The 25,537-nt window shown below is 45.1% G+C and overlaps 1 protein-coding gene across 1 annotated transcript in view; it reads left to right on the forward strand.

Annotated features, from left to right (window-relative positions):
• Positions 1 to 25,537, forward strand: part of DNAH6 (dynein axonemal heavy chain 6) — a 2,460,712-nt gene that overhangs the window by 1,754,164 nt on the left and 681,011 nt on the right. The window contains exon 55 of the mRNA XM_086961829.1: positions 16,768 to 16,971. Coding sequence (XP_086817955.1) covers positions 16,768 to 16,971 — 204 coding nt within the window. The remainder of the gene's footprint in view (positions 1 to 16,767; positions 16,972 to 25,537) is intronic.

The following is a 25,537-nucleotide window of genomic DNA, read 5'->3' on the forward strand; positions in this document are numbered from 1 at the left end:
GAGTGGCGTTGCGTAGAGTGGCGTTGCGTAGTTGAGTGGCGTTGCGTAGTTGAGTGGCGTTGCGTAGTTGAGTGGCATTGCATGAGTGAGTGGCGTTGCATGTGTGAGTGGCGTTGCATGTGTGAGTGGTGTTGTATGTGTGAGTGGCGTTGCGTGGTTGAGTGGCGTTGCCTGTGTGAGTGGCGTTGCATGTGTGAGTGGCGTCGCATGTGTGAGTGGCGTTGCATGGTTGAGTGGCGTTGCATGGTTGAGTGGCGTTGCGTTGTTGCGTGGCGTTGCGTTGTTGCGTGGCGTTGCATGTGTCAGAGGCTAAATGTAGCACAGGGAGACCTCCAGCGGTAAGACAATCAAAAACAACTTAGAAAACATTTCACAGTATGAAAAGATCAAACTCATGAACGAGCGTGATACACCTCAGCTAAAAATCATGATAAATAACAACACACATTAGAAGTGAAACTGCAAGTACAGAAGGACCAGCTTTGCTTGTTTAAAACTCCCACTTCAGGCAGATGAGTGTAATGTGTAAAGCGTCTTGTGCACATGAGCAGATCGTGGAGTCTGGAAGCAAATACAAACAAGAGGAATGACTGTGAGGCGCATTGGTGTGAAGCACATCAAAGGGCTTCTCCTCCCCTAATTAGGTGAGGAGAAGCCGGTCCGGGAAACTGAAAGTACGGCCGGCCTGCGGCCGGCCATGAATAATTAGGGGAGGAGAAGCCCTTTGATGTGCTGGGCTGGCTGGCCCTGAATGCGCGTGCATGTTATCACGTGGTTCACGTGAACAGCATGAAAACCGCGGGGCTGAAAGCCCTTTGGTTTGAAGATGTTTTCGCCACATGAATTCTCGCTCCGCTCGATGCGCTTGCGCAGATCGATGGGTCGCGAGACCTAAAAAAAAACCCTAACCATCGTGATTGGCCATGGTTTCACAAAGGATACAAACGACATACTTCCAAAACATAGGTTAATCCGACAGTGCTAAAATAACGGAAAACAGATCCCATCTAATCAAATGCTATCTGTTTACATTATAAACATATGAACATTATAATTTTGTAAATGGATCTGTCAATATACTGTACGGAAAAACAATTAATATATTAATCCAGAGATAAAAAGTGCAATCTATGCTATTTCCCTACTTTAATAAATATAACTAATTATCTGCGATATAACTATCACATCTTGCAGTAATAATTCTGTTTTGTCGTTTGAACTGCTCATGTGTCCATGGATTCCACCAAAATATGTGCAAAGTGCAAAAGATTAAAAACAATTCATATTGAATTTTTGTCGTCACATCTTCCAGCCAGGAGTGTGGAAATAAAGTCATATAACAGCTTCGAATTTTTTTTTTGTAAACATGGAGGGGGAGTCAAGGGTGAGGGGGCAGACGACCAATAATCTGATGGTTGAAATTTCTAACTGTGCAAATACAATTTCATTTACCAATACATTCAACTAAAAACACAGATGGTTCCTATAATGTCGGTATTGTGTCGGTATGTTCATGTGACTGCCCAAATTCAATTTGACATTTCATTTCACCACCTAATTGATATTGTTATGTGCAGTTATTGCCTCTGAGATTAATAGGCATAACCTTTAGAATTGATCATATCTTATCCTGTATTTTATCTAAGGTTTCAATAAATAAATTAATGTCATTCATTTACTACACAGTATCCCTTAAAATTAGAATACTGTATAAAAAATAAATAAATAAATACATTTAAGACCTTTATAAAAATGAGGAGTTTTCTATATATTTCAAAATATAAAAGCTTTTGATTCATGTCACCTCTCCCATATATACACAATCCTGTGTAGTTTTAAATATTCACAATGCCCTAGAATTATCCTAAAAAGTATTATCCTAAAAAGTGGTGTAATTCTTCGCAAATGTTAAGGCCCCGTGGACTCTTAGTTTCTAATTTCACTATGTAACTGGTTTCTAACCGACGGAGTTGTTTTTCCATATCTCCACCCCTTTTGTTACTGGGAATATGGTCTATCACGAAATAGCTAAGAACATTGAGATTACCACCATGTTCCGCTTTTACGTGCCTAGCAACAGGGTATGTAGGGTCCGAATTTACTGTGGCCCTCAGGTGTTGTAAAATCCTTGCCGGTACCGGGAGCTTAGTGCTCCCGACGTATCTCAAACCACAAACACAGGTTAAAATGTACACGGCATACTCAGTTTTGCAAGTATAATGCCCTTTGATTTTTATGGGCCGATCTGAGAATGCACTGGTGTATGTTGTGGTATTGGAGCCAAATTTACAGGCTCGGCAAGAGAAGCACTTGAAAAAGCCATTACGGGAAGAAAGCCAGTTATCTTTGTTAAAAGTCTCAGGACTGGTTTTCACCAATTTGACAAGAAAGAAAGGCTTAATGGGGTCTCTGCAAAGGACTGATCTCTAAAAGTAGAAAAGAAGAATGCATGAGAGTTAGAAAAGAGTATGCAGAACAATGGAAATGAATCCCAACAGCCCACCCATATGGCGGAGCCTCATCATCTGGGATTAGTTGTTGGGTCCTGGTACAAATGAGGAGACACACCTGGTAGATTGTGTCTTTTTTCTCCAATCATCCAGGACCACCCCAGGCGGATCCGACCTCCAGTGTACAGTGGGTAAGATGGTGTGAGAACTCAAAAGAAGAGTGATTTGCAGTGTAACAAAAAATATATGAGAAAAATAGTGAGATAAAATTGACTACCATGTTCTAGGGAAACTTTATTAGGAAATGAACCATGGGGTCAAGATTAAAACTGAAGTGTAAGACAGTGCAATATAATAACTGCCCTAAGAAAAGGATAAAGTGGTCGACATGTTTCCGCTGTATTCAGGGGCAACTCCCCTGCTTAGCTTTCATCAGGACCAGATCTTATTATACACTACTGCAAATGAACAAGTGATTTCTCGAAATGATTCAAATTGTGAAACATAATCTATTAGGTACTTGGATATATTTTGTGTCTCTATTTTTCATTATTATTTCTACAGGAAAGAATCCCTTGAAAAAATCTGGTACAACTGGTGCTCTAAGTACTTCTGCCTGCAGAACTCTCTCCAGATTAATTACTGGGTAACATTAAGTACCTAATAGATTATGTTTCACAATTTAGAGAATAAAGAGAACAGAATATCGCACCTTATAAGATGAGAAGCGTTAAAACCACCGTTAGAGGAGTGATCGTAAAAATAAAATCAAACATGAATAAAGAAGTGAACTCACAGCTACTTTCACTAGAGAATGATATCTCCAAACTGGAAAGGATGCATATCCAAAAAAATGATCCAGAAACCTTAACAAAGATCTTAAATTAAAAATACAAATACAATAAGATAATTATTATGAGAGCAGGTATTTGGATAAACAAACAGAAAAGTCTTTGACTTTTCTGTTGACAATCAGTCAATCACCCATACAGCCACTCACGTACTCGCTCACAAACGTGTACATCCACTTAGACACCAACAGACAGACTGATACAAACATTAACACAACCAGGCACTCATACACGCACTGATTCATCAATACACCTTGGTGTATATAAATACATATATAAAGTTGAGGGGCCTTATGCGAAAGGTAGTCCTGTTGGATTGTGTGCGCACGCCCGGAGGCTGACATTCAAGTCGAAAAGATCACACATTGTGTGCAATTTGCCCCCGGGGGCATGGATGCCTCTAATTTGTTTCCCTGTGTCTGGATAACTGATGTGTTATCGGGGCGTTCATGACATCATGGGAGCTCACTTAATTTCTGCAGCAGAAATCGTTGCATTACGAACAGGTGATTTTGTTATCTGCTCGGGTGAGCACTTGGGATCAGAGACTGCCATCATGTGGACAATTCAGTGAAATAGAAGCAATTTTTTCTTATTTTTAACATAACTGTGTTTTTATTAAGGCGATACGTGATGAGACTTTGGCAGCATATGTTTAATCAGTCACCATATTACACCTACGGCAATGACATCTGTGATGCAAAATGCATATACCTACGCATAAACAACAATGGCAAATCGTGTAAACTGTTGATCTGCACTATGCAATTGATGTATTAGTTTACCGATAACACCACAGATATTTACCTAAATGCAAGCATGTATTTTACTGTATAGGACAATGCGGCCTTGTGTTGCTGAGTATGTTGTTTATGTCTATTTTTGCCTTAAGAAGGAGGGGCTATATATGCTATGACAAGAATGGCACCAAACAGACTGATTAAGGCTTATTTCAAGCCGAAACGCGTCTCTACTATCTGAGAGGTTGAGGAAGACCTGTGAGAATAAATATTTGCCGTATCTTGACTACCTTGAGTCCGTGCCTTCTTCCATGGATGCCTCTGTGGGAGCTGGATTGTTTGTTCATATATATATACATTTTTAGCACACTTTTTATACACTATTTTACACGTTTAAAAAAAATTATTTGATATTTACAATGTTATTTATGTGTACAGCACAAGTTTTAGAAATGTTCAGCGGAACAATGTGTTAGTATATGAATTTATCATTTATTCCATATCACAGTACTGTAAAATTTGAACGAAAGTTATATATATATACATATGTATGATTAGGATGCGATTAGGAAATGTCATGGTATTTACACCTGGACGCCAAAACGAGTTTTTTACCATCTAACATTGGGTATTCATACCGTTATTTATGCAATGAAATTGAGTCATTTGGCAAACAATTCATTAAAACTCACAGCGACAGTATGTTGTTTATGTCTATGCTGAACTTTGCACAATATAGGCACTTGTCACTTTAAGGGTCAACAACACAGAAAAGCTAAAATAGCCCCAAAAAAAAAACTGTGAAAAAACAAAAAAAATGGCTGTGTAGATATATAGGATGTAACACACAATGCACATCATGTGATCAAGGCACTTGCAGTGCCGTAACTTGTAATGCTGCCAGCACTGATGGTGGACTCTAACAAATAAAGAAAAATCTGCACCTTATCTGTGGTCTGTGCTCTGTGTTGTATATATATATATATATATATATATATATATATATATTCACTGAAAAAACCATAGGTTTTAGGCCTTATATAGTTAGGAATTAACATAAAAAAAAAACCATTGAAATTCCTCCTATATAGTTAGCTGGACATTTTATTGATATAAAACCAATGAAATTCCACATATAGTTAGTTGCACTAACTATATATTTTGTGCATCCGCAATCCAATGCTGATGATGTCACATATTACATCATTCATGACATGGTCAGTGACATCACTGATGACATCACTGATGACATCTCAAATGACATCACTGATAACATCATCCAGTGTCTGTGTGTTTTTGTAAAGTTTAAATATGTTTTACATATTGAAGAATGAGTGGATGTATAAGAGTATGGATGAAGGATTTGATTGTATAAGTGAGTAAGTATGTGTTAGTATATCTGTGAAAATGTAAGCTGTTCTGTGTTTAACTGTATAGATGAAGAAATCAAAGTGTGATTGATTCTTTACAGGACTGAGTAGGTGTGTGAGTAACTCCATGGATGAGTGGCAGTGTGTCTGCATAGGTGTATGAGTGCATATGATAGTGTTGTAATGATGAGTGACTGTATGTACGAGTGACCTTATGGGTGAATGAATGAATGTGCATGTAGACGTAGGAATCAGTGAGTGCGTATGTAGTAAATGGTATTGGTGTGTCAATAGTTTCAAAAATGATACTCTGTATTTTACACTAGGTGTAACAGAGGTTATATTAGAGTGTAAGGAGGTGCATTGTATTATCACATGAAGTATATCATCAGTGGTGTGATCATTGATGTTAAATGAGCTGTCATCAGTGATGTCATCAGTGATGTCACTGACCATGTCATGAATGATGTAATATGTGACATCATCAGCAGTGGATTGCGGGTGCGCAAAATATAGTTAGTCTATCGGTGCAATTTCAATGGTTTTGTCTGAGTGAAATGTCCAGCTAACTATAACACCCCTTAAACTTATAGTTTTTTGAGTGAATTTCAAAGGTTTTTTCAAAGCTAATTCCTAACTATATAAGGCCTCAAACCTATGGTTTTTTCAGTTAATTTCAAAGGTTTTTTTAAATGCTAATTCCTAACTATATAAGGCCTGAAACCTATGGTTTTTTCAGTGAATTTGCAAGGTTTTTTAAATGCTAATTCCTACCTATATAAGGCCTGAAACCTACGGTTTTTTCAGTGAATTTGCAAGGTTTTTTAAATGCGAATTCTATTAGAGGATAACGTTTACATATGTTAATATCTTTGTGGGACAACCTGAGCAGCCTTAGGGATCCGAATTTTGGACCGGAGCAAGATGCTCTCTGATTGGGCCGTATTTCTTGCCTTCTGCCTCCCTGATTGTGCCGTATTTCTTGGCTTCTGCCCCCCTGATTGTGCCGTATTTCCTGCCTCATGCACCCTGATTGTGCCATATTTCTTGCCTTCTGCACCCTGATTGTGGTGTATTTTTTGCCTTCTGCTCCCTGATTGTGCCGTATTTGTTGCCTTCTGCCCACTAATTGTGCAGTTTTTTCTTGCCTTCTGCCCACTGATTGTGCCGTTTGTCGGGCCTTCTGTCCCCTGATTGTGCCGTTTTTTGTGCCCCTGCCCCCCTGATTGTATTATCTTTGCCATTGTTGGTTCGCTGCTGGTATTGCCTTTGTCTGTGTTTTTTTTTTGCTGCCGTTATTGTCTTTGGCAGTGTTTTTTTCTGCCGTTATTATCTTTGCCAGTGTTTGTTTGCTGCCGTTATTGTCTTTGCCAGTGCTTGTTCTCTGCTGGTATTATCTTTGCCAGAGCTGTGTGGGCTGTGGGAGCTGTGTGGGCTGGGAGAGCTGTGTGGGCTGTGAGAGCTGTTTGGGCTGTGAGAGCTGTGTGGGCTATGAGAGCTGTTTGGGCTGTGAGAGTGTGGGCTGTGTGAGCTGTGCTGTGAGAGCTGTGTGGGCTGTGAGAGCTGTGTGGGCTGTGAGAGCTGTGTGGGCTGTGAGGGCTGTGAGGCCTGTGAGAGCTGTGTGGGCTGTGAGAGCTGTGGGGCTTTGAGAACTGTGTTGGCTGTGAGAGCTGTGTGGGCTGTGAGGGCTGTGTGGGCTGTGAGGGCTGTGTGGGCTGTGAGAACTGTGGGGCTTTGAGAACTGTGTTGGCTGTGAGAGCTGTGTGGGCTGTGAGGGCTGTGTGGGCTGTGAGAGCTGTGCGGGCTGTGAGAGCTGTGTGGGCTGTGAGGGCTGTGTGGGCTGTGAGCTCTGCTTCTTTTGTGCCTCGGTCTACCTAGGCGGGCTGTGAGAGCTGTGTGGGCTGTGAGAGCTGTGTGGGATGTGAGAGCTGTGAGAGCTGTGTGGGCTGTGAGGGCTGTGTGGGCTGTGTGGGCTGTGTGGGCTGTGAGGGCTGTGTGGGCTGTGAGAGCTGTGTGGGTTGTGAGAGCTGTGTGGGCTGTGAGAGCTGTGTGGGCTGTGAGCTCTGCTTCTTTTGTGCCTCGGTCTACCTAGGCGGGCTGTGAGAGCTGTGTGGGCTGTGAGAGCTGTGTGGGATGTGAGAGCTTTGTGGGCTGTGAGGACTGTGTGGGCTGTGAGGTCTCTGTGGGCTGTGAGAGCTGTGAGAGCTGTTTGGGCTGTGAGAGTGTGAGCCATGTGGGCTGTGAGAGCTGTGTTGGCTGTGAGAGCTGTGTGGGCTGTGAGAACTGTATGGGCTGTGTTGGCTGTGAGAGCTGTGTGGGCTGTGAGGGCTGTGAGAGCTGTGTGGGCTGTGTGGGCTGTGAGGGCTGTGTGGGCTGTGAGAGCTGTGTTGGCTGTGAGAGCTGTGTTGGCTGTGAGAGCTGTGTTGGCTGTGAGAGCTGTGTTGGCTGTGAGAGCTGTGTGGGCTGTGAGAACTGTATGGGCTGTGTTGGCTGTGAGAGCTGTGTGGGCTGTGAGGGCTGTGAGGGCTGTGTGGGCTGTGTGGGCTGTGAGAGCTGTGTGGGCTGTGAGAGCTGTGTGGGCTGTGAGAGCTGTGTGGGCTGTGAGCTCTGCTTCTTTTGTGCCTCGGTCTACCTAGCACAAGATGGATGCCAACACGTCCTGGTTTGTAGTGTTGACAGCCAATGAGCATGCAGCTTTCTCTGGAAGGCATGCTGATTGGCTGCTACTGTCTATCAACACTCCAAAACAGAAACAGTTGGCAGCCATCTTGTGCCTCAGTAGACTAAGGCACAGGAAAGCAGGAAAACAAATGTGTAGAACTCAAAAAAGGGGCAGGGTAGAAGCACCCTGACCCTCTAGGCCTGCTCAGGGGGTCCCACAAGGACCCCCAAGGCCCCTAAAAATTATTATTTTTTTAGGGGGGAAAATCGCGGGGTGCTCGCACGGTGCGCGCACGGTGCTCGCACTGTGCGCGCTTATAGATATATAATTGATTTCAACTTGAATTTTCTCAGCAACTACTGGAGGGATTTACACCATTTAAGCAAAAGCGTGATCTGCGAATCAGACTCTACCATTTTGCCAAATTTCTTGTAATTCCGTTCAGCCGTTCGGGCTGTAGCCGTGTCTAAAGGTCCTATGGAAAATTGCATGGGGAAAACACGTTTTGGGACCCACCTTTTTTCTCGGCCCCCGCTTCACGAATACCCCCGAAACTTTCAGGGAAGGAGCGGAGCGTAACGCGCCATCTTCTTTGAGAAATTCACATAGATTGATCAACCGGCGCCAAAGTTATTCCCAATAGAATGTTGCGGATTTCCTATGGAAACTAGGTCCTAACTATATATACCTACTGGCGACCGCCAGTAGGTAATATATATATATATATATATATATATATATATATATATATATATATATATATATATATATATATATATATATATATATATATATATATATTTATTAAACTCTCTGTCCTCCTATCCCTCTCATGTTTGTTCCCATTAATTGAATTGATTAAAGTGTACAATCAATTAAAAGAATAAAATGAGTTCGTATATTTCATGTTAAAATCATGACTTTAAAAATATACAATTCATACATTCTGTGCAAATTCGCTCTATTGTGTGCAAATTACGCAAATGGAAACAAAACATCCTTGTCTTTCAGAGGAACTCATGTTAAGGTGGACCACTTTTCAAAATTGAGTCCAAGTGGGCATATCAACTCCTGGAACCACTGCGTCCACACTGCTGTACACTGGTGGAAAGCTAATGCACTTTAAACAAATTTAACTAAATCATTGTTTAAATAAACAAAAAACATTCCCTGGTGGTTAAAATAACACTATACCCATCACCATCAAATTGAGTTAAAAAGGCCAACTTCATGTTCGACTTAGTTTCATTGATTAACAATCCACTTAAGCTCCCCTACAGTACTAAATTTCTTTGCTGCTTGAAAAAAAAACCCTGATATTATTTATATCCTCAATACAAACATGAGTGTAAGTCTTCAGTTTGATTCAGACCATTGGGGGTTTTAGAATTGAGCTCTAAGATATACCGAGTCTCCAATATTCGCAGCCGGGCCTCTCTATCACCCCCTCTTCGAAGGGGCGGGACCATGTCTATAGCGTAGTACTGTAGACACCCTACATGACCCCATGGCATGAATTCACGTGTCTAGCAACAGGGTAAGTCTCATCCCTGTTACTTATTGCCCTTAGATGCTGTAAAATGCGCTTGTGAACCTGCAACTTCGTGCTGCCCATGTATCGCAGGCCACAAGCGCATTCCAACACGTACACTACACAGTCTGATTTGCAGGTGATTTTCTTCTTGATTGCTATCACCTCACTACTAAAGGGCGTGGTATAGGAAGTACGACTCCTCCCTATCCTACACGCCTTACAGACAGCACATTTGATGAAGCCCTTACTCTTTCCAAGCCAGTTGTCATCAGCCACTTCAGGACTACTGCTCACCAACATATCGCTCATAGATCAGGCCCGACTGTATGTTATAGCTGGTCTATCATCTAGGATCCCTCCAATAACCGGATCTCCCTTGATGACCTGCCAGTTCTTGCGAATTATGTTGTGTATTTGTTTGTGCTGTCGGCTGTAAGCTGTTATCAATCTAGGTTGACCAGACTCCTTATCATCTCGTGCCTGTGTAGGTACAGCACCCATAGTCAAATCATGCCCAGAGGTTTTGTTGGCGCGCTTCATGGCACCCTCCACCATTTCTCTGGAATACCCTCTCTCAATGAACCTTTCCCTGCTTGCATTTTGGGCTCTAGTACAATTTTCACCTGGACCACATATCCTCCTGATCCTTAGCATTTCCCCGTAGGGAATGCTCCGAATCAGGTGGGCTGGGTGGTGGCTAGTGGCGTGCAACACCGTGTTGCCTGCTGTCTCCTTACGGTGCAGGTCCGTTACCATTCTTCCGTTAGCAATGCTAACCTCCACATCCAAGAAGGTAACTTTTGAGCTACTGATCTGACCAGTGAATCTTAAGTTCAAGTCGTTTGTGTTAATATTCAAAATGAACCTAGATGCCTCCTCCTCTGACCCCCTCCAAATAATGAAGAGGTCATCAATGAACCTGTACCAGGCTATGATATTACTAGCCATGGTACTTTCATAGGTTCCCCCAAGGACCTGCTCCTCCCAAAGCCCCATGTGCAAGCACGCGTAGCTTGGGGAGAAGCAGGCCCCCATCGCAACTCCCCTCAGTTGTTGAAATATCTGCTTTTGAAACAGGAAGAAGTTGCTTTTGAGGCAGATCTCTGTCATCTCACTGATCATGTTGTTGTGTTGTAGCATGCAGGCAGGCCTGCGCTGCAAAAAGTGTTTTACCACCCTCAAGCCATCATCATGATTTATACTGGTGTACAAAGAAGTTACATCAAGCGTTAACAATAAGTAATCTTCCTGCCACACAATTGGTCTAATCTTATTCAAAAAATCACCAGTATCTCTGATGTACGAGGGAAGAGCTCTCACATGTTCCTGCAGGAAATGATCAATATCTCGGGAGGCATTCTCAAATGTACCCTGCCTGGCTGATATTATAGGCCTGCCCGGTGGTTTGGATAAATTCTTGTGAACTAGTGAACATAGTCCCATGTATATATAGATAGATAGATAGATAGAGATATATATATATATATATAAAAATATATATATATATATATAGATATATAAAACCATGGATTACATAAAGTACATTTGTTTTTTCATTTTTTCAACCTCATTGAACTGACTATAACACCACAACGATATTGGAACATATTTACATGCCTTTGTAAACTGGTTACAGAGGCTTAGTGTTCCTGATTCCAGTACCCCCTGGGTCCCACTCTGCCTATTCCTTACATTTGTGTTTTACATTTACTGATGTAGTGTGAGAATGCATTTCATGAAAAGGAATATAAAGTAGGATTTCCAAAAGTAAAATGCCTGTCTGTGTTGTTTAAAGAGCCTGCAGAGACCTCCTCTTGACACTAAATAGATTTATAAATAAAAAAGTATGTATTCATTCATTACGTGACTTTTCTGTGTTTATTCTTTTTAATTATCAGTCATGGATCATAAAGGCAGTCCTAGAACACAATTAAAAGTGCTTTCTTTTTATATTTGCTGTTTGAAGTATGCACATATAAGTGCTTAAAATACAGCTTTAATTGACTTCTTATTTTTGTACCAACTGGCCATCAAAATAATCTACTGGCAACCTGTAACGAGGCAGAACGGCGGACCCCCCTGAAACGGGACTTTGGGACCCTCAAGGGGTTTTCAACCCCCCCCCCCCCCCCTCTTCTCTGCCCTCCACAGAATGACATTCCTGAGGTGGACTACGGAATAGGATTGCCGGACGAGGATGGAATACACTGGCCCTTTAACTCTCAGTCAAATGAAGTGTGGGCGGGCCTAACAGAGGATGCTTCGACGTCAAATACGGAAGAAGCGCAGAATCAGGTGTGCTTGTTCACCCGGAGTGTTGGTGTGTGGAGAGAGACGGAAGAGGAGCGGAGCAGCGGGAGGAGTTTGGTGGAGTCAGGAAGACGAACGGAGGAAGCAGAGATCAGAGGAGAAGCGGCGCCTGAGACGGAGGGTACGCCTGGAGGCCAACGTCCCCACGAGCCGCCCTGCCACACACCCGGGGGAGGTGTGTGGCTAGCCCAGGTACGAAGCAAGATCAGGGACTGGGTTGGAAGAAAGGGCGGGTCTACCGCGTAATCCTTGGTATTCCTTATCCCAGGAAACCGTATCCCGTTTCACCGATTCCCTTCACTAGACGGACGTCCAGAGTGTGTGACACGGGTTTTGCTTCCTCACTCCCTTCCCCTTGACACTTGTATATAGTACGGGCACTTCCCTGACAAATTGTCTTGTTTGTTTCCACCGAGAGGCAAGACGGACATCAACGAGGCTCCACCCCGAAGAAGCTCCGAAGAATATCGGAGAAGCGAGACGGTCAAGCCCATAAGCCGAAGGTCTGATAGAAGCCGGTCCCCTCGACGAACAGTCCCTTCCAGGAAGACTTGCACCAATTTCTTGTTTGCATCAAAAAAACCCTCTTTAACGAGAACTCGCCTCCTGCCCATTTCTCCCGCGCCCGTTACACAACCGTATCCATAAGACTGGAAGTTTGTTGCAGGATCAGCACATTATTTATTTACTCCACCCTGCCATAATAGCAATAGTTTAACTTAGATCTTAAACCCTACGCCGCCGTCAATAACATGCTGGGTTACTTCAAGTGTCTGGGAATGGACCCTACATTCATACAAATCACTCCTCCTTCACGCCCTTCACTTTCATGCTCATCCTGTCCTCATAGCGATCACAATGCACTCACACTGATCACCATGCACTCACACCATTCACCTGCTCACCCTGCACTCACAATGATTACTCTGCACTCACAATGCACTTGCGCTGTTCACCCTATACCTCACCCTGCAGTCACACAAGCACACTACTCATCCTGCACTCATGTGACACTTCACTCACCTGTCCCCTTCACTGCTGAATATACAACTAACTCAAACAATCCCAGCAGTAATCATACATTCATTCATCCCATTCTGAACTTGCATCCGCACCCAAATTTGTACGCCCACCCTGCAGTCACTCCTCTCACCCTACTCTCACACTGTTGCATCGCTCACCGTGCACTCACATGGGCACTCCTGCCAACCACACAGCGCAGAGGGTTAATGTGCCTGCTACAAACAATATGTACAATGCAGATTACAGAAATGAGTGTGAGTAAACTATGAGTAGTGCTATAAAAAATTAAATGTTTGTCAGAAAGGTGTTATAGAGAGATGAGGTGCATTGTTGGTGAGTGGTAGTGAGGGAATTCATGGAGAAGGAGGAAACTGGGGTGGGGCACCAAAAAAGACTGTTGCACCAGGTGCAACCAGTGTTAGGGCCAGCCCTGGCTGGGAGTGTTAGTACCTCTCCCCCAGAAGTTCTGGTCTAGTGGCTCCCCTGCTTCTGCAGGTTATTATTATTTACATTTGTACTGTGCTACTGTTACCAAAAGAAGCCCTGGGGCTAATAACCATCTGCTGCCTGAAGGCAAATGAGAAACACACAGAAGGAGATGGATAACCAGCCAAATGGGGTAACCTACAGAGCATAGAGAAAGATTGTTATATCTTCCTAAAGGATAATCGATTCATGGTGAATTGAAACAAAGGAGGGTGCAAGTCCCATAACTGCGCGGCCTGCACCAAAACAGCGGATAGACAACTCATGCCTTTTTGAATTGGGGAACAATAAGCAGAGTGTCACAGGCTGAGAGGAGCATACAGGTCGGACCCGTATGCTTGGTGAGGAGAGATGAGAGGATGAGAGAGGACAGCAAGGGAGTGAGTGAATTTGATTGAAGAGGTCAGGGATGAGGAGAAATGTAAATTTCAAAAGAGTAGTGTGAACACGCTAGAAGTGAGTGTGAGCCAAAGGTGAGGGCTTCTGTTAGAACAAAGGGGAGATGTGAAAGATTAATACGGGGACCGGAGAGGTGTAAGATACAAATAGACAATAAGTTGAATGGAGAGACGAGGTGAATGAGAAGTGCTGAGGAGAACGGGTGGTGACGGGCCAGAGAGGCCATGAGATAAATGCGAGAGACTGTTAGAGATGAGGGCAGTAAAAAGACAGAATGGCAAGAGGTGATTAAAGGTGAAGTGAGAGGTTGAATGGGGAGAGTTCAGAAGTTGTAAAAAGGGGTGAAAGAAAATGGCCTGCAAAGTGAGAGAGGGTTCCAGGGTTGGGAGAGGAGAGAGGGATGGAAGGGAGGGAGTGAGGGGAAAACTGCATGGGTAAACTGCTTAACTCTGCAGAAAACCACCAGGGTTTTAAGGGACCCCTGATTCTCCCGGCCAGGGCCAGGTGAGCTTCTAATGTGGCAGCATGCACTCCTGCGGAGTGAAGGGCCCTTCACAAAGGTTGACTAGAAATCTTTCTGATGTTAATTTCTGTATTTTGGTTATAAACAGGTACTGATGGGGTGAAATCTTTCCTCAGTGTTATTGTGTGTAAAAAATTAATTTCAAAATAATGAAGCAATACTATCCCAAAATACGCTGCGTCACGTAACATCATTTACATTTTCTTCCCACACAATTTAGTCAAGCCTGTTGCGTAATTTGGTCCTCAACTGCCTCATAATTCCAGTAGCCCTGCCTACAGGTTTAGAAATTGTTGTCAGGAGGGGGTCCTTACACCTCAAAATGTTGACAGGGGGGTCTCGGCTTCCAAAGGTTTGAAGACCTCTGCCTTAGACGAAGCAATTGCACGCTCAAGCAACCTTTTGGTCCTGATGATGATTGCACAATAACCTAGCGGTCTAAACACCGTCGACACCTTTGTGGCCCCAATTCATGAAGGACGCATTATTTTGTTTTTGTTGTTCTTTTTGTATATATAATGTTTGTCTGTTAGCCACTTGTTTGGCCTGTGAATTGTTTGTTCTAGTTTTTGCCAACATTTCACTTGAGCGTTATTGTTCTTTTGTGGAATTTCTTAAGATATTATAACTTCAATAAATGATAACTGTTTTTTTTAAAACTGTTTTTATGTATGTATAGTCTTCTTTTTCTTAATTCTCTTCTTATTCTATGTATGTGATTTTTGTGTTTTTACCTGAACCAACTGTTAGGTTTCATAATTGATTGTCCCTGGTTCAGGGTGGTTGGACAGCCCCTGTAGTCTGTCAATTATACTACACAATACAGCACGAAAGACATCGCCTTCATGGGAATGGGAATTAGGTTCACAAAATTATTAGCAGCCTGGGTCACATTACCCGTTTTTGAACTTCAATTAAAAAGAACTAGGACAGGAGTGTAGCAGGCTTATCCACTTGTGAGGAAGCCACATATGTTCAAGCTGGGTTTGAGAGATTAGAGGGACGGATTTTTCCACCCTATTACCCATTTAGAAAACATGTATCAAATAATGCATTTAAACGCACAAGTTTGTTGCGAAGCGATAGGGTCTGGAAGGGCACTTACCAAATATTCTAGTATTTTCACAGTGCGCCACTGAAGCAAGACAATTCCCATAAGTTCACCCTGTATGTCAGGAGTTACCTCCACTAGGCCACTTGCAGAATTTCACCAAGGTTATGTCACATATTTTAAGAATTTCCTCAAGTATTACAAGGGCATTTTGCCAAGGGTAATAGCAAGAATAATATACAAAACGTTGTTGTCAAAACTTTCCCCTAAATATAGAACATGAACCATGGCTTCCCCACAGGTCAGAATTTACCTCCTGCGTGCAAGGACCAACATTTTGCCACCGGTGTCCACATACCCTGGTGCTCTCTTATGACAGGAACTACCTCCAATATGTCGGCACTAGCATATTGCTACGTACACCCCCATATGCTGAGAAATACACCAAGTATGCCAGGGCCTTCATTTCTTCATTGTGCCTTGGTAAAATCAACCTCCCCTTCCTCCGAAATATACTGTGGGTGCCATCTCCCGTAAGCCCAGAATTACCTCCAGTATATGAGTACCAATCGTACACTCACTCACATACCCACACTGTCATATACACTTGATCTCTCATGCACACTCACTCTTGATAATACCATTGTCAGCTTGCATAATGTGAATGAAAGAGGCACTTACATTTAAAAGGTGGGTAGCGTTTATCTTTGATTCTCATGTGGTTCATGCAGTAAATGTATTGAAAATAGCGTAGTCCACATTGAAAAAATAAATCTCATCTTGGTGAACGTGTGTCATGGGAGACTCCTTCAGGCGGTCCTGTCTTTGTAGCAAGCAACACTGTGCATGTTTGAATTTTCACCCCTTGACGAGGGTGTGTGCAAAGCTGTGTGCCAAGGTCCTTCCAATGCTACCAACGGTGTGGAGGACTCAGGGGCCTGCAAAGCTCTGTGCTAATATCCTTCCGATGCCACTGAGAACACGCATTGGCATAGCCAATAGGTCTCGCTTTTGGGACCTTATAAGTATTTAGTTATGCAGCACATTTTCCTTGGTGCAACAACATCATGGCTAAACACTTATAAGGTCCCAAAGGCGAGACCCATTGGCTATGCCAATGCTTGTTAAATTTGTTTTTATTTTTGGCAATGCTCTTTTATGGTTCACGGACCGAAATAAAGAAAGATTGGATTAGAATTACATTTCTCCCAACTTGTAGCTCACAGTGTTTCTCTCTAGGGCCATACTAAATGTAATGGCCCACTTTTCTTCATATGGGGTAAGTTAATCTTATGGGCATTTGAATAGAGCCTTCTAAAATTGGTATTGACACTGTAGCACTCACTGGTCTCCTTTTCTTATTCTCAGTTGATCGAGTTGTGGATTAAGGAATGTCAGAAGCTCGAGATTCCCATCGACCCCAAATTCAGTCTCATAAATATTTTAGGAGACGCCTATGAAATCCGTCAATGGAATACCGATGGCTTGCCGCGTGACCTTGTGTCAACAGAAAATGGTATCCTTGTGACTCGAGGTCGGCGTTGGCCCCTGATGATAGATCCGCAAGATCAGGTGAGAACCGTTTGTAACCAGATCTGTAATTATACGTTGTACTTTTTAGCAAATTGATTTTCATGTCTCTGTGCTGTGGGGAAGAGAAGCGTCTGGAATAATAGTATAAAACTGTTACGGTGCTGCCAGTTATGTAGTGTAACCCTTCAGAAGACTTAATCAGCTAAAAGCAGTTCACATTGTCATGATCTGGATTGGCAGCGGCTTTTGATGCACTTGTTCTTGTTGTGTAATTATATATGACCATAGGTTCATACATGCCGATGCCTGATATAATCAAGGCAGTGGCGTAGCTAGCCTTGTGGCCGTCCATGGCAGTCCCTCCTTTTGCCGCCCTGCTTCGACCCCATTGAAGATGAAGGTAATGGAGAGATTCGGCTGCGATTGCAGCCCCGTTACGGGCGAACTGTAGAGCAGGTCGGGAATGCCGCCCTCGACGGCCGTAATGTAGAGCGGAGGGTTGGGCGAATGCCGCCTGCGACGGCCAAAATAAAGTGAGTGGGGAAGGTCACCCTGCGCCGGCCGAAATGTAGAGGGGGCGTTTGGAGGGATTGCCGGCCCTAGACGGCAGGTAGGGGTGATGGGAGGCTGCCCCCTGGATTCCCCCCTTAGCTACGCCACTGAATCGAGGACCCAGGAGACTGTCTCGACTGCAGAAACAGTTTATTTAATTGAATGTTAAATACTTCATATCCAACCTACAGCCAAAGGAGTGTTCTCCGAATTTACTTTGGTCGATATTGTACTTTCCCATTTTTTGGCAAAGTTGTTTTATGCCCTTGTTACTTATGTTATTACAGGAAACAGTGATATATATAGCCATATATGAGCACATTTTCCTATTGTACATTTAGATCTTCAGTAGATTCTCATACTAAGAAGCTTTCACAATATAGGTTAATTATACATAAATACTTTGGGGTTTATTTATTTATAAAGTTTTGATATCAGAGCGCTTGGCAGCTTTTTGGCATCAGTAGGTTAGGTCAGTACTCCAAGACGGTTCCCTTGTGTATTATAAAATGCTAATGTTCACTGAACTTTTTTGAATACTTTTATCACCATTAGAAGGGATTGCACAGATACTGCTTCTCAAAGGTGTGCGTTTTTCTTACATTTCCAGTCAATGGGCCGCATTATTTTAATCTAGAATCTCAGACGGGTGTTTGTTATGCTTTAGAAGTAGCATATCCCCTTATTGACAAAGCGATCCTCTGACACTACCGCTTTCATCTGCATTAACCATTACACAAGTCTGTCACAGCCTACTTCACATCGGCGTCAATACTGATTCTTCTTTAAGCTTTTGTCCCATCAGGGAGCAGCTTCTATCTCCCATCTGAGTGACAGGCCACAGTTTTTATTTTTACCCCATCACTGGGTAACAATATTAGTTTGTGTCGTCTCAGAAACCATGTGCAGCATACACTCTTCTTCCTGAAAATGCAAACATTTTTGCAGCTGATATTTGTGCAGTTCATGGTTCATATTTTCTTCTGCGCTTTTTTTATAGTGCTATTTGTAGAGAATTAACCTAGGCAATTGGGCAGAGGAATACTTTACAGAAAGCAAGTATAAAGCCCAATCCCTACAGGTTACAGACTTTGGACAAGAGGAGTAGACATATGTTGATCAGAAGTTAGCATATAGGGTGGGAGATTAAGGTGACTGGTGAAGGGCCTTAAGTACTTTCCTGAGCAGAAGGAGGTAGAAGAGTCTTTGGGGCATATTCACAAGGAGCTATCGCGGAATTAACTGATCTTTATCGCAGCCAAAGTTGTGATAAATGTACCCCACCATTCATAAGCAGGTGCTAACAGCCCACAGCACCAGTTTTCCCGCGATAGCAGCCTCAAAAAACATCACCACAGAGGACCCCTGCAACTATCGCTAACGAAATACGGCGTTCCCGTGCCAAAACCCGCGACAACACCACACCTCAACATTCACTACGACCAGACAGATCGGCCAGAAGAACGCAAAACACGCGATAAGGCGCGTTAGCACCAGGAATTTTACACCTGCTCTGACCTGGTGTAAAGTCGGACGGCAGCCTGCACCACAAAAGGGAGCCCTGCCCAGGGCGTCATGGAGCAACTCAACATGCAGCACGGACACCCAAGAGGGCCACAACATCCATCTGGCACGCCCCCCCCCCGCCGGACCACCACAGAGGCAGTGCAGACAAAGACAACGGTCCCCCATGAAACACACCTGCCTCACAGGCACAACACCTGACAACGTCACTGTCCAGTACAGGCTTGATATCCGAGCCATCCCGGCCGTCATTGCCCAACAGGCCAACTGCACCAACACAGCGGACAACCAACATCCCACCCCACACCAAGCTGCTGGCTCTGCTGCACCTGTTCGCCCCTGGCACACCCCAACAAACACCCGCCAGAGTCGGCGGGTTCTCACAGCCAAACACATCCAAGAACCCATCTCCATTCATCTCAAACAATCAGATTTTCCTATTAGTTGGGGATTTCAACTTCCACAGTGAACTGGAGACCTGCATGGAGGCCAGAACACTTCTCACTGATATGGAACATTTAGGTCTGAAAAAAATGAATCAGGGACCTACACATGAGGCAGGCCATACGTTGGACTTGGTGTTCTCCAACTCATTTTTAAATATGTGCCCATCCCCCATTCAAGCAGAATGGACTGATCATTATATTTTAAAGTTTTATACTAAGCCCATGTGTAAATCAAGTGTACCGACTGCCTTGCCGACCAAAAGAAGACCATGGCACAAACTTACACAGGACACCTTTCGAGAGGCTTATCAAGCCCCTATAATTAATGAGCATGAGGGAATAATGCCAACTGAGCTCTATCGCTTTACAAATGCCATAAATGAAGCAATTGATGGTACCATACCACTTAAAACGTATAAACCCCGCCAAGCAGCCAGACAAGAAGTCTGGTACTCCGAAGACCTGAGACACATGAAACAAAAGACCAGGAAGCTTGAAAAAGTGTGGAGACATTCTCGGAAGCCGGAGGATAAACAATGCTACCTATCATCCCTTAGATCCTATTATAAGGCAATAAGGTTGGCTCGGAAAAGCCACATTGCGATGCAACTTGCAGAGGCTGGGAAGGACTCTAAAGTTCTTTTTCAAATCCTGCAAACTTTTACCAAGCCTGTAGCATGCGAAACGGCGGAGATTGCTTCCCAAGAACTATGTGATAGGATTTCTTCCTTTTTTATGAATAAAATTGACACGATTTATGCTAAGATATTAGCCACTAAATCTATGGAAGTGGCCGATCCTAACAACCTCCCTCATAACAGTATTCAGCAGAACACACTGGCCAATCGTTTAAAAAACTTTCCCCCTATTTCTTTGGAAGAAGTCACCTCCCTTATTAAAGTAATTAAGAGCGGTAGTCCGCAGGATACTGTTCCCGCCCGGATCATGCCTATGCTGGCTGATATTCTTGGTCCAGATATACAGAAACTGATCAATCTGTCTTTAAGCACGGGAGAAGTCCCGAGAGATTGGAAACGGGCATTGGTAAGACCGCTAAGGAAAAATACCACCATTCCTTGGACGGATCTTGCCAACCTGCGACCCATTTCTCTCCTCCCCTTTATGGGCAAGATGATGGAGAAGTTCGTTAATGGACATCTGTCCAGATTTGTTGAGGAGACACATGGACTGGATCCCTCTCAGTCGGGCTTCAGGCCGAGACATAGCACCGAGACCACCTTGCTGTCAGTCGCAGACGATCTACGTATGTACCAGGATGGGGGTTATTCCGTCATCCTGGTTCTGCTGGATCTGTCTGCGGCGTTCGACACCGTGTCTCATGACATCATGACCACCAGACTTGTTAACATCGGTCTGGAAGGTGTAGCTCTGGCATGGCTGAGGAGTTTCCTGACCGACCGCACCCAGACTGTCACCTTGGGTGCTTACCGGTCAGAGGAGTTGGGGATCTCAAAGGGGGTGCCACAGGGGTCTTGCTTAAGCCCGACCCTGTTTAATATCTATGTGGCCCCCCTGGCTAACATCATGAGATCCCATGGGTTCATCCCTATGTCATACGCGGATGACACTCAACTCCTCTTCCCGTTTAAACATCTTACGGATACGGTCAGGAACTCTTTTTCCTTGGGGATGAAGGCAGTAGCCCACTGGATGGCATCAAACTTCCTGCAATGCAATGTGGCAAAAACGGAAGTGATGCTGTTCGGTGAGGCAAAGCTCCTATGGTCACCAGACTGGTGGCCGCAAGACCTTGGCCCAGTCCCAGAGCCAAAGCAGGTGGTAAAAAATCTCGGTGTACGACTGGACCAGGAACTCTCTTTAAAACAAAACAGCAATCAAGTAGTGGGTTCATGCTTCCATGTGATCGCCATGCTGAGGAAAGTCTTCCCCTTGCTCCCTGACACAACTAGGAGAACGTTAGTGCAGGCCCTTATACTGAGTCGACTGGACTACTGCAACGGGCTGCTCCTGTCAGTCAACGAGGGAGTTATCGCGAGATTGCAGGTAGTCCAGAATACGGCGGCCCGTCTTGTCCTAAATCAGCCTCCCCGCACACCATCGAAGCCTCTTCTGAACACCCTACATTGGCTGCCTATCAAACAAAGGGTGAAATACAAGATAGGATGCACTATACATAAAAGTCTCCAGAACAAAGGCCCAGAGTATCTAAACAATAGATTCTCTCTCTATAGGCCCGCTCGATCCTTGAGATCCAGTGAACAAGGTCTTTTACAAGTTCCAAGAGCCAGAAAGACCAGACAAGGTGGAAGAGCTTTGTCCATTGCCGGACCAAGATTGTGGAACAGCCTTCCTCTCTCTTTGAGACTCTGTCAGGAGTATCCCCTATTTAGGAAACAGTTAAAAACCTTTTTATTTCCTAATTAATTACTACCATCTGCCTACCTATTGTTACAAGCTGAAAGGTTTCTCAAAGGCGCGGAGATACTCCTCCGGGAGATGATCCTAGCGCGATATAAACCCGCTAATAATAATAATAATAACCCCACACCTGTCCTGGACATCACCATCATCCTGGCACCTCAGTCCCCGTACAGCCAACAGAATGCGCAGGAACCGCTGGAGACCAAGCAAGGACCATACGCCATAGCCGGATGCACGCACATGTTGGGGGCAATCCACTGCACCCATGTCCCACCTGTGCCCCCTGGTGACACAGCACACAATCAGTGCAACAGGAAGCACACCTCACACATCTATGTGCACGCAACATCAGAACACTGTGGGACCTTCACCAATATTGCATCCAAATACACAGCCAGTGTGCATGATCCCTTCACCCTCCGACAGTCCAACAGCAACCAGCCGGCCCAGGATGGCACCAAGGGAAATGCACAGCCCCTTGGCAACTTCCCAATTAACACCCCACTCACCTCAACTCCACTACCATGCAATCCAAAACTCTGGCAATGCACACGTTCCAAGTCCAGAACCAACATGGACAACAACATGCCTACTCACCAGACACAATAGAACAACTCACAATGGTAACCTGGGCAAGCCGTGAACATGACCAATCAACGGCATGGCACCTCAGCCACACAATAGACGAATGTGGGGAGAGGAGGCAACCAGGCATGTGTGAAGGATGCAGTAGAACCATGATTGGGAAAGTACACAATACCAAGAGTGGCGGCAAAGTGCTGAACGTACCGCAGTATGCAGAACACACCTATATCCACGGTGACATACACCTCTGGTGAATGGAGTGTAGTGGACAGTGGACGCAACCATGTCACCCCAGCCAGTGGGGATCCTTGCGGATATGTTGCCTGTTACGCCCCCGTAAGTGTGAGCAAAGTGGGATAGGCCAGTGTATGCCAGGCCAGCGTAGGGATGTGAATAAAAAACCCTGGGTGTTGTCCTCTTCCGGAAAGCCCACCGTCTCTGCCAGGGCGGTGCCTCCTACCCCGCCATGAGGCCGAAGCCGTCCTCGGTAGCGGAGTTGCCTGAGATCCTGTGCGCCTGCCATACCCCGGCCCGCTGGACCACAAGCCTGTCAGGTCCGACCTTACGCAGCCAGGCCGCACTAATCAGCATCCTGACACCGGCGTGTGTCATGGAGGGCCCACTAGATTCCAGTGTAAGCTCCAAGGCTGAGGCCCGCGACCCGGCCAGCCTTTCAGACCACCGCTGTCCCCCGACGTTGGCCCACATTGCTCCTTTCTCGTTTACATATTCTACCGGCAACCTCTGCGACCAAGTGGGCCCCATATGTGAGACTGTGTCCTGGCTCCTGAATGGCAGTGACCCCAAACCCGGGAGAGCGGCCACAGCACCAGACCCCCTTCGATCCATGAGGCATAGTGCCATATGTGAATCTTGCGACACATGCTGCCACAAACCCGGTCCAACTCCATCCGGCGAGCCGTGCTGCCACAAACCTTGTTCAACACCATCCGGCGAGCCGTGCTGACACAAACCCTGTCCAACGCCATCCGGTGAGCCGTGCTGCCACAAACCCTGTCCAACGCCATCCGGCAAGCCGTGCTGCCAAAAACCCTGTCCAATGCCAGCCCGCTTCTCGTGGTGCCACTAACCCTGTTCAATGCTAGCCGGTGAAACATGGATGAGGGACCAGGACTACCCTGCGGACTAGTAGGTCTCACATCCAGCACCTAGTAGCGAATCACGAATGGCTGAGTCCACACCAGTGGTCACACGGAGAGGAGTAAAAGGAAGATGTGGCTCATTCTGATGGATACATCTGCCAGGGGATTCCTCGCCTTGTGAATATACCCCTGCGTCAGCAACATTCAGAAATTCTTTTGTAGCTCCTCACGACGACGTGTACGACGTCAAAGAAGCACAGCATTGCGCGCGGCTCCGCTGACGTCACTGAATCCATAATAGGACAGCGTTGGCGCGATGATATCAGTTCCTTTTTTCCACGTAGTCTACACTAACGGTTTTTCTTGGGATCTGCAGTAGCTTGTGTAATACTTTGTTACTGTTACTTGTTGCAAGTTAAATTTTGTTTCCTTTTGACATGTCTTCGAGGAAATCAGGGTTCAAGCCATGTGGAGCATGAGGATTGCGTTTGGTGCCTTTCATCTGACCACGACGTCCAAGGATGCTCCAGCTGTAATAAAATGAACCCAAAGGCGCTGCGAGAGAGAGAAGCAATGCTGCTTGTGGCGAAAAATGAAGGGGAAGAAAGGTAGAAGGCGTTCGAGATCCCGCTCGAGGTCGAGGTCGGCTTTGAGGTTGAATTCGGGTCATGCTTCGGGTTTTAAGAAGAAGCACAAGAAGAAGAAGCATGGATCTCGACGTCACTCTGGAAGAGAGACAGATCCGAAGTCGAGGTCTCCGAGTCATCGATATCGGAAGGACTATTTCTCTCTCTTCTCCTGTTCCTTCGAATCCGGAGTCGCAAGGTGAACCTTCTCCAGTGCCTTCCCCGGAGCATTCCCCTGCGCCGGCTTCGAATCCTTCTCCGGCGCTGTCACACTCTCCATCTCGAGGGGAGGTTGAAGCTCCATTGCCTGAAGTGTGTTCGACGCCAATGGATCCGCCTTCGGGTCCGGTGATCCAGACTCCGATTGTTCCACAATAGGAGCAGCCTATGGGTCCATACCCGCCCTTTCCAGGTCCGGGACAAGACCCGACGCATTATTTGAATGCGATGTACAGCATCTTCTCAAGAGCCATGTACCCCTCTAGTGCACCCTCTGGTCCCATAGGTCCATTGGCCTAGAAACATGGGTGTCCTGCAGGCTTATGCACAGGCACTGTTTATGCCTTTTATGCCGACGGCGCCTTCCTGGAACTTCCCGGTGCCAAAGTCATTGACGCAGGTACCATCTTCTCCGGCTCTGATTCCGTCTCGACTTTGTCCGTTCCAGGCTGTACCCCCGGATCCGAGCACGACTCCATCAGAGTCGGTTGTGGCTCCATCGACGCCGATCCAGAGGATGAGGTCTAGGCGGGAGGCTCAAAGACTACTGGAGGAGCAAAGGTATCCAGCAGAGGAGATGGAGGAGGGAGAGCTGCAGTAATCTGAAGACCTGTTTGAAGAGCTCAAATAGGCAAGTGGCCTGGAGTTATCTCCAGAGTGGGAGCTTTCTTCAGCTCCTGATGTCCCATCAAAGGATGTTGCACCGTGCCATACAGTCATTAAAAAAGCGGCTGAGCTATTGGATTTGAATTTGCCTACTGCAGAGTTTAAATCTAATATCTTAACGGAGGTGCTTCATTCTCCCTCTTCGGTTGTAGAGCCAATGCTTCCATTTAATGAGGCTATTACGGAGTGGCGTAAGCCCTTTTCTTCTCCTGCAGTATCAAAGACTTTGGCAAGAAGGTATAGGGTTGCACTTGGTGATCCGGACTTTTCGTCTTCACATCCATCTCCTGAGAGTCTGGTGGTTCAGGCAGCTTGCTCCAAGCAGTCTACAGGAGCCTTCCCTTAAGTACCAAGTGATAGGGAGTCAAAGAAACTGGACCAATCAGCGAAAAAGGTTTTCCATCGGCCAGCATGGCATTAAAATCTACGAATGTGACATGCCTTATAGGGCGTTATATTCACGCTCTTATGAACTCCGCAA

Source organism: Lissotriton vulgaris, chromosome 3_1, assembly GCF_964263255.1.
Source record: "Lissotriton vulgaris chromosome 3_1, aLisVul1.2, whole genome shotgun sequence".
Taxonomy (NCBI): domain Eukaryota; kingdom Metazoa; phylum Chordata; class Amphibia; order Caudata; family Salamandridae; genus Lissotriton; species Lissotriton vulgaris.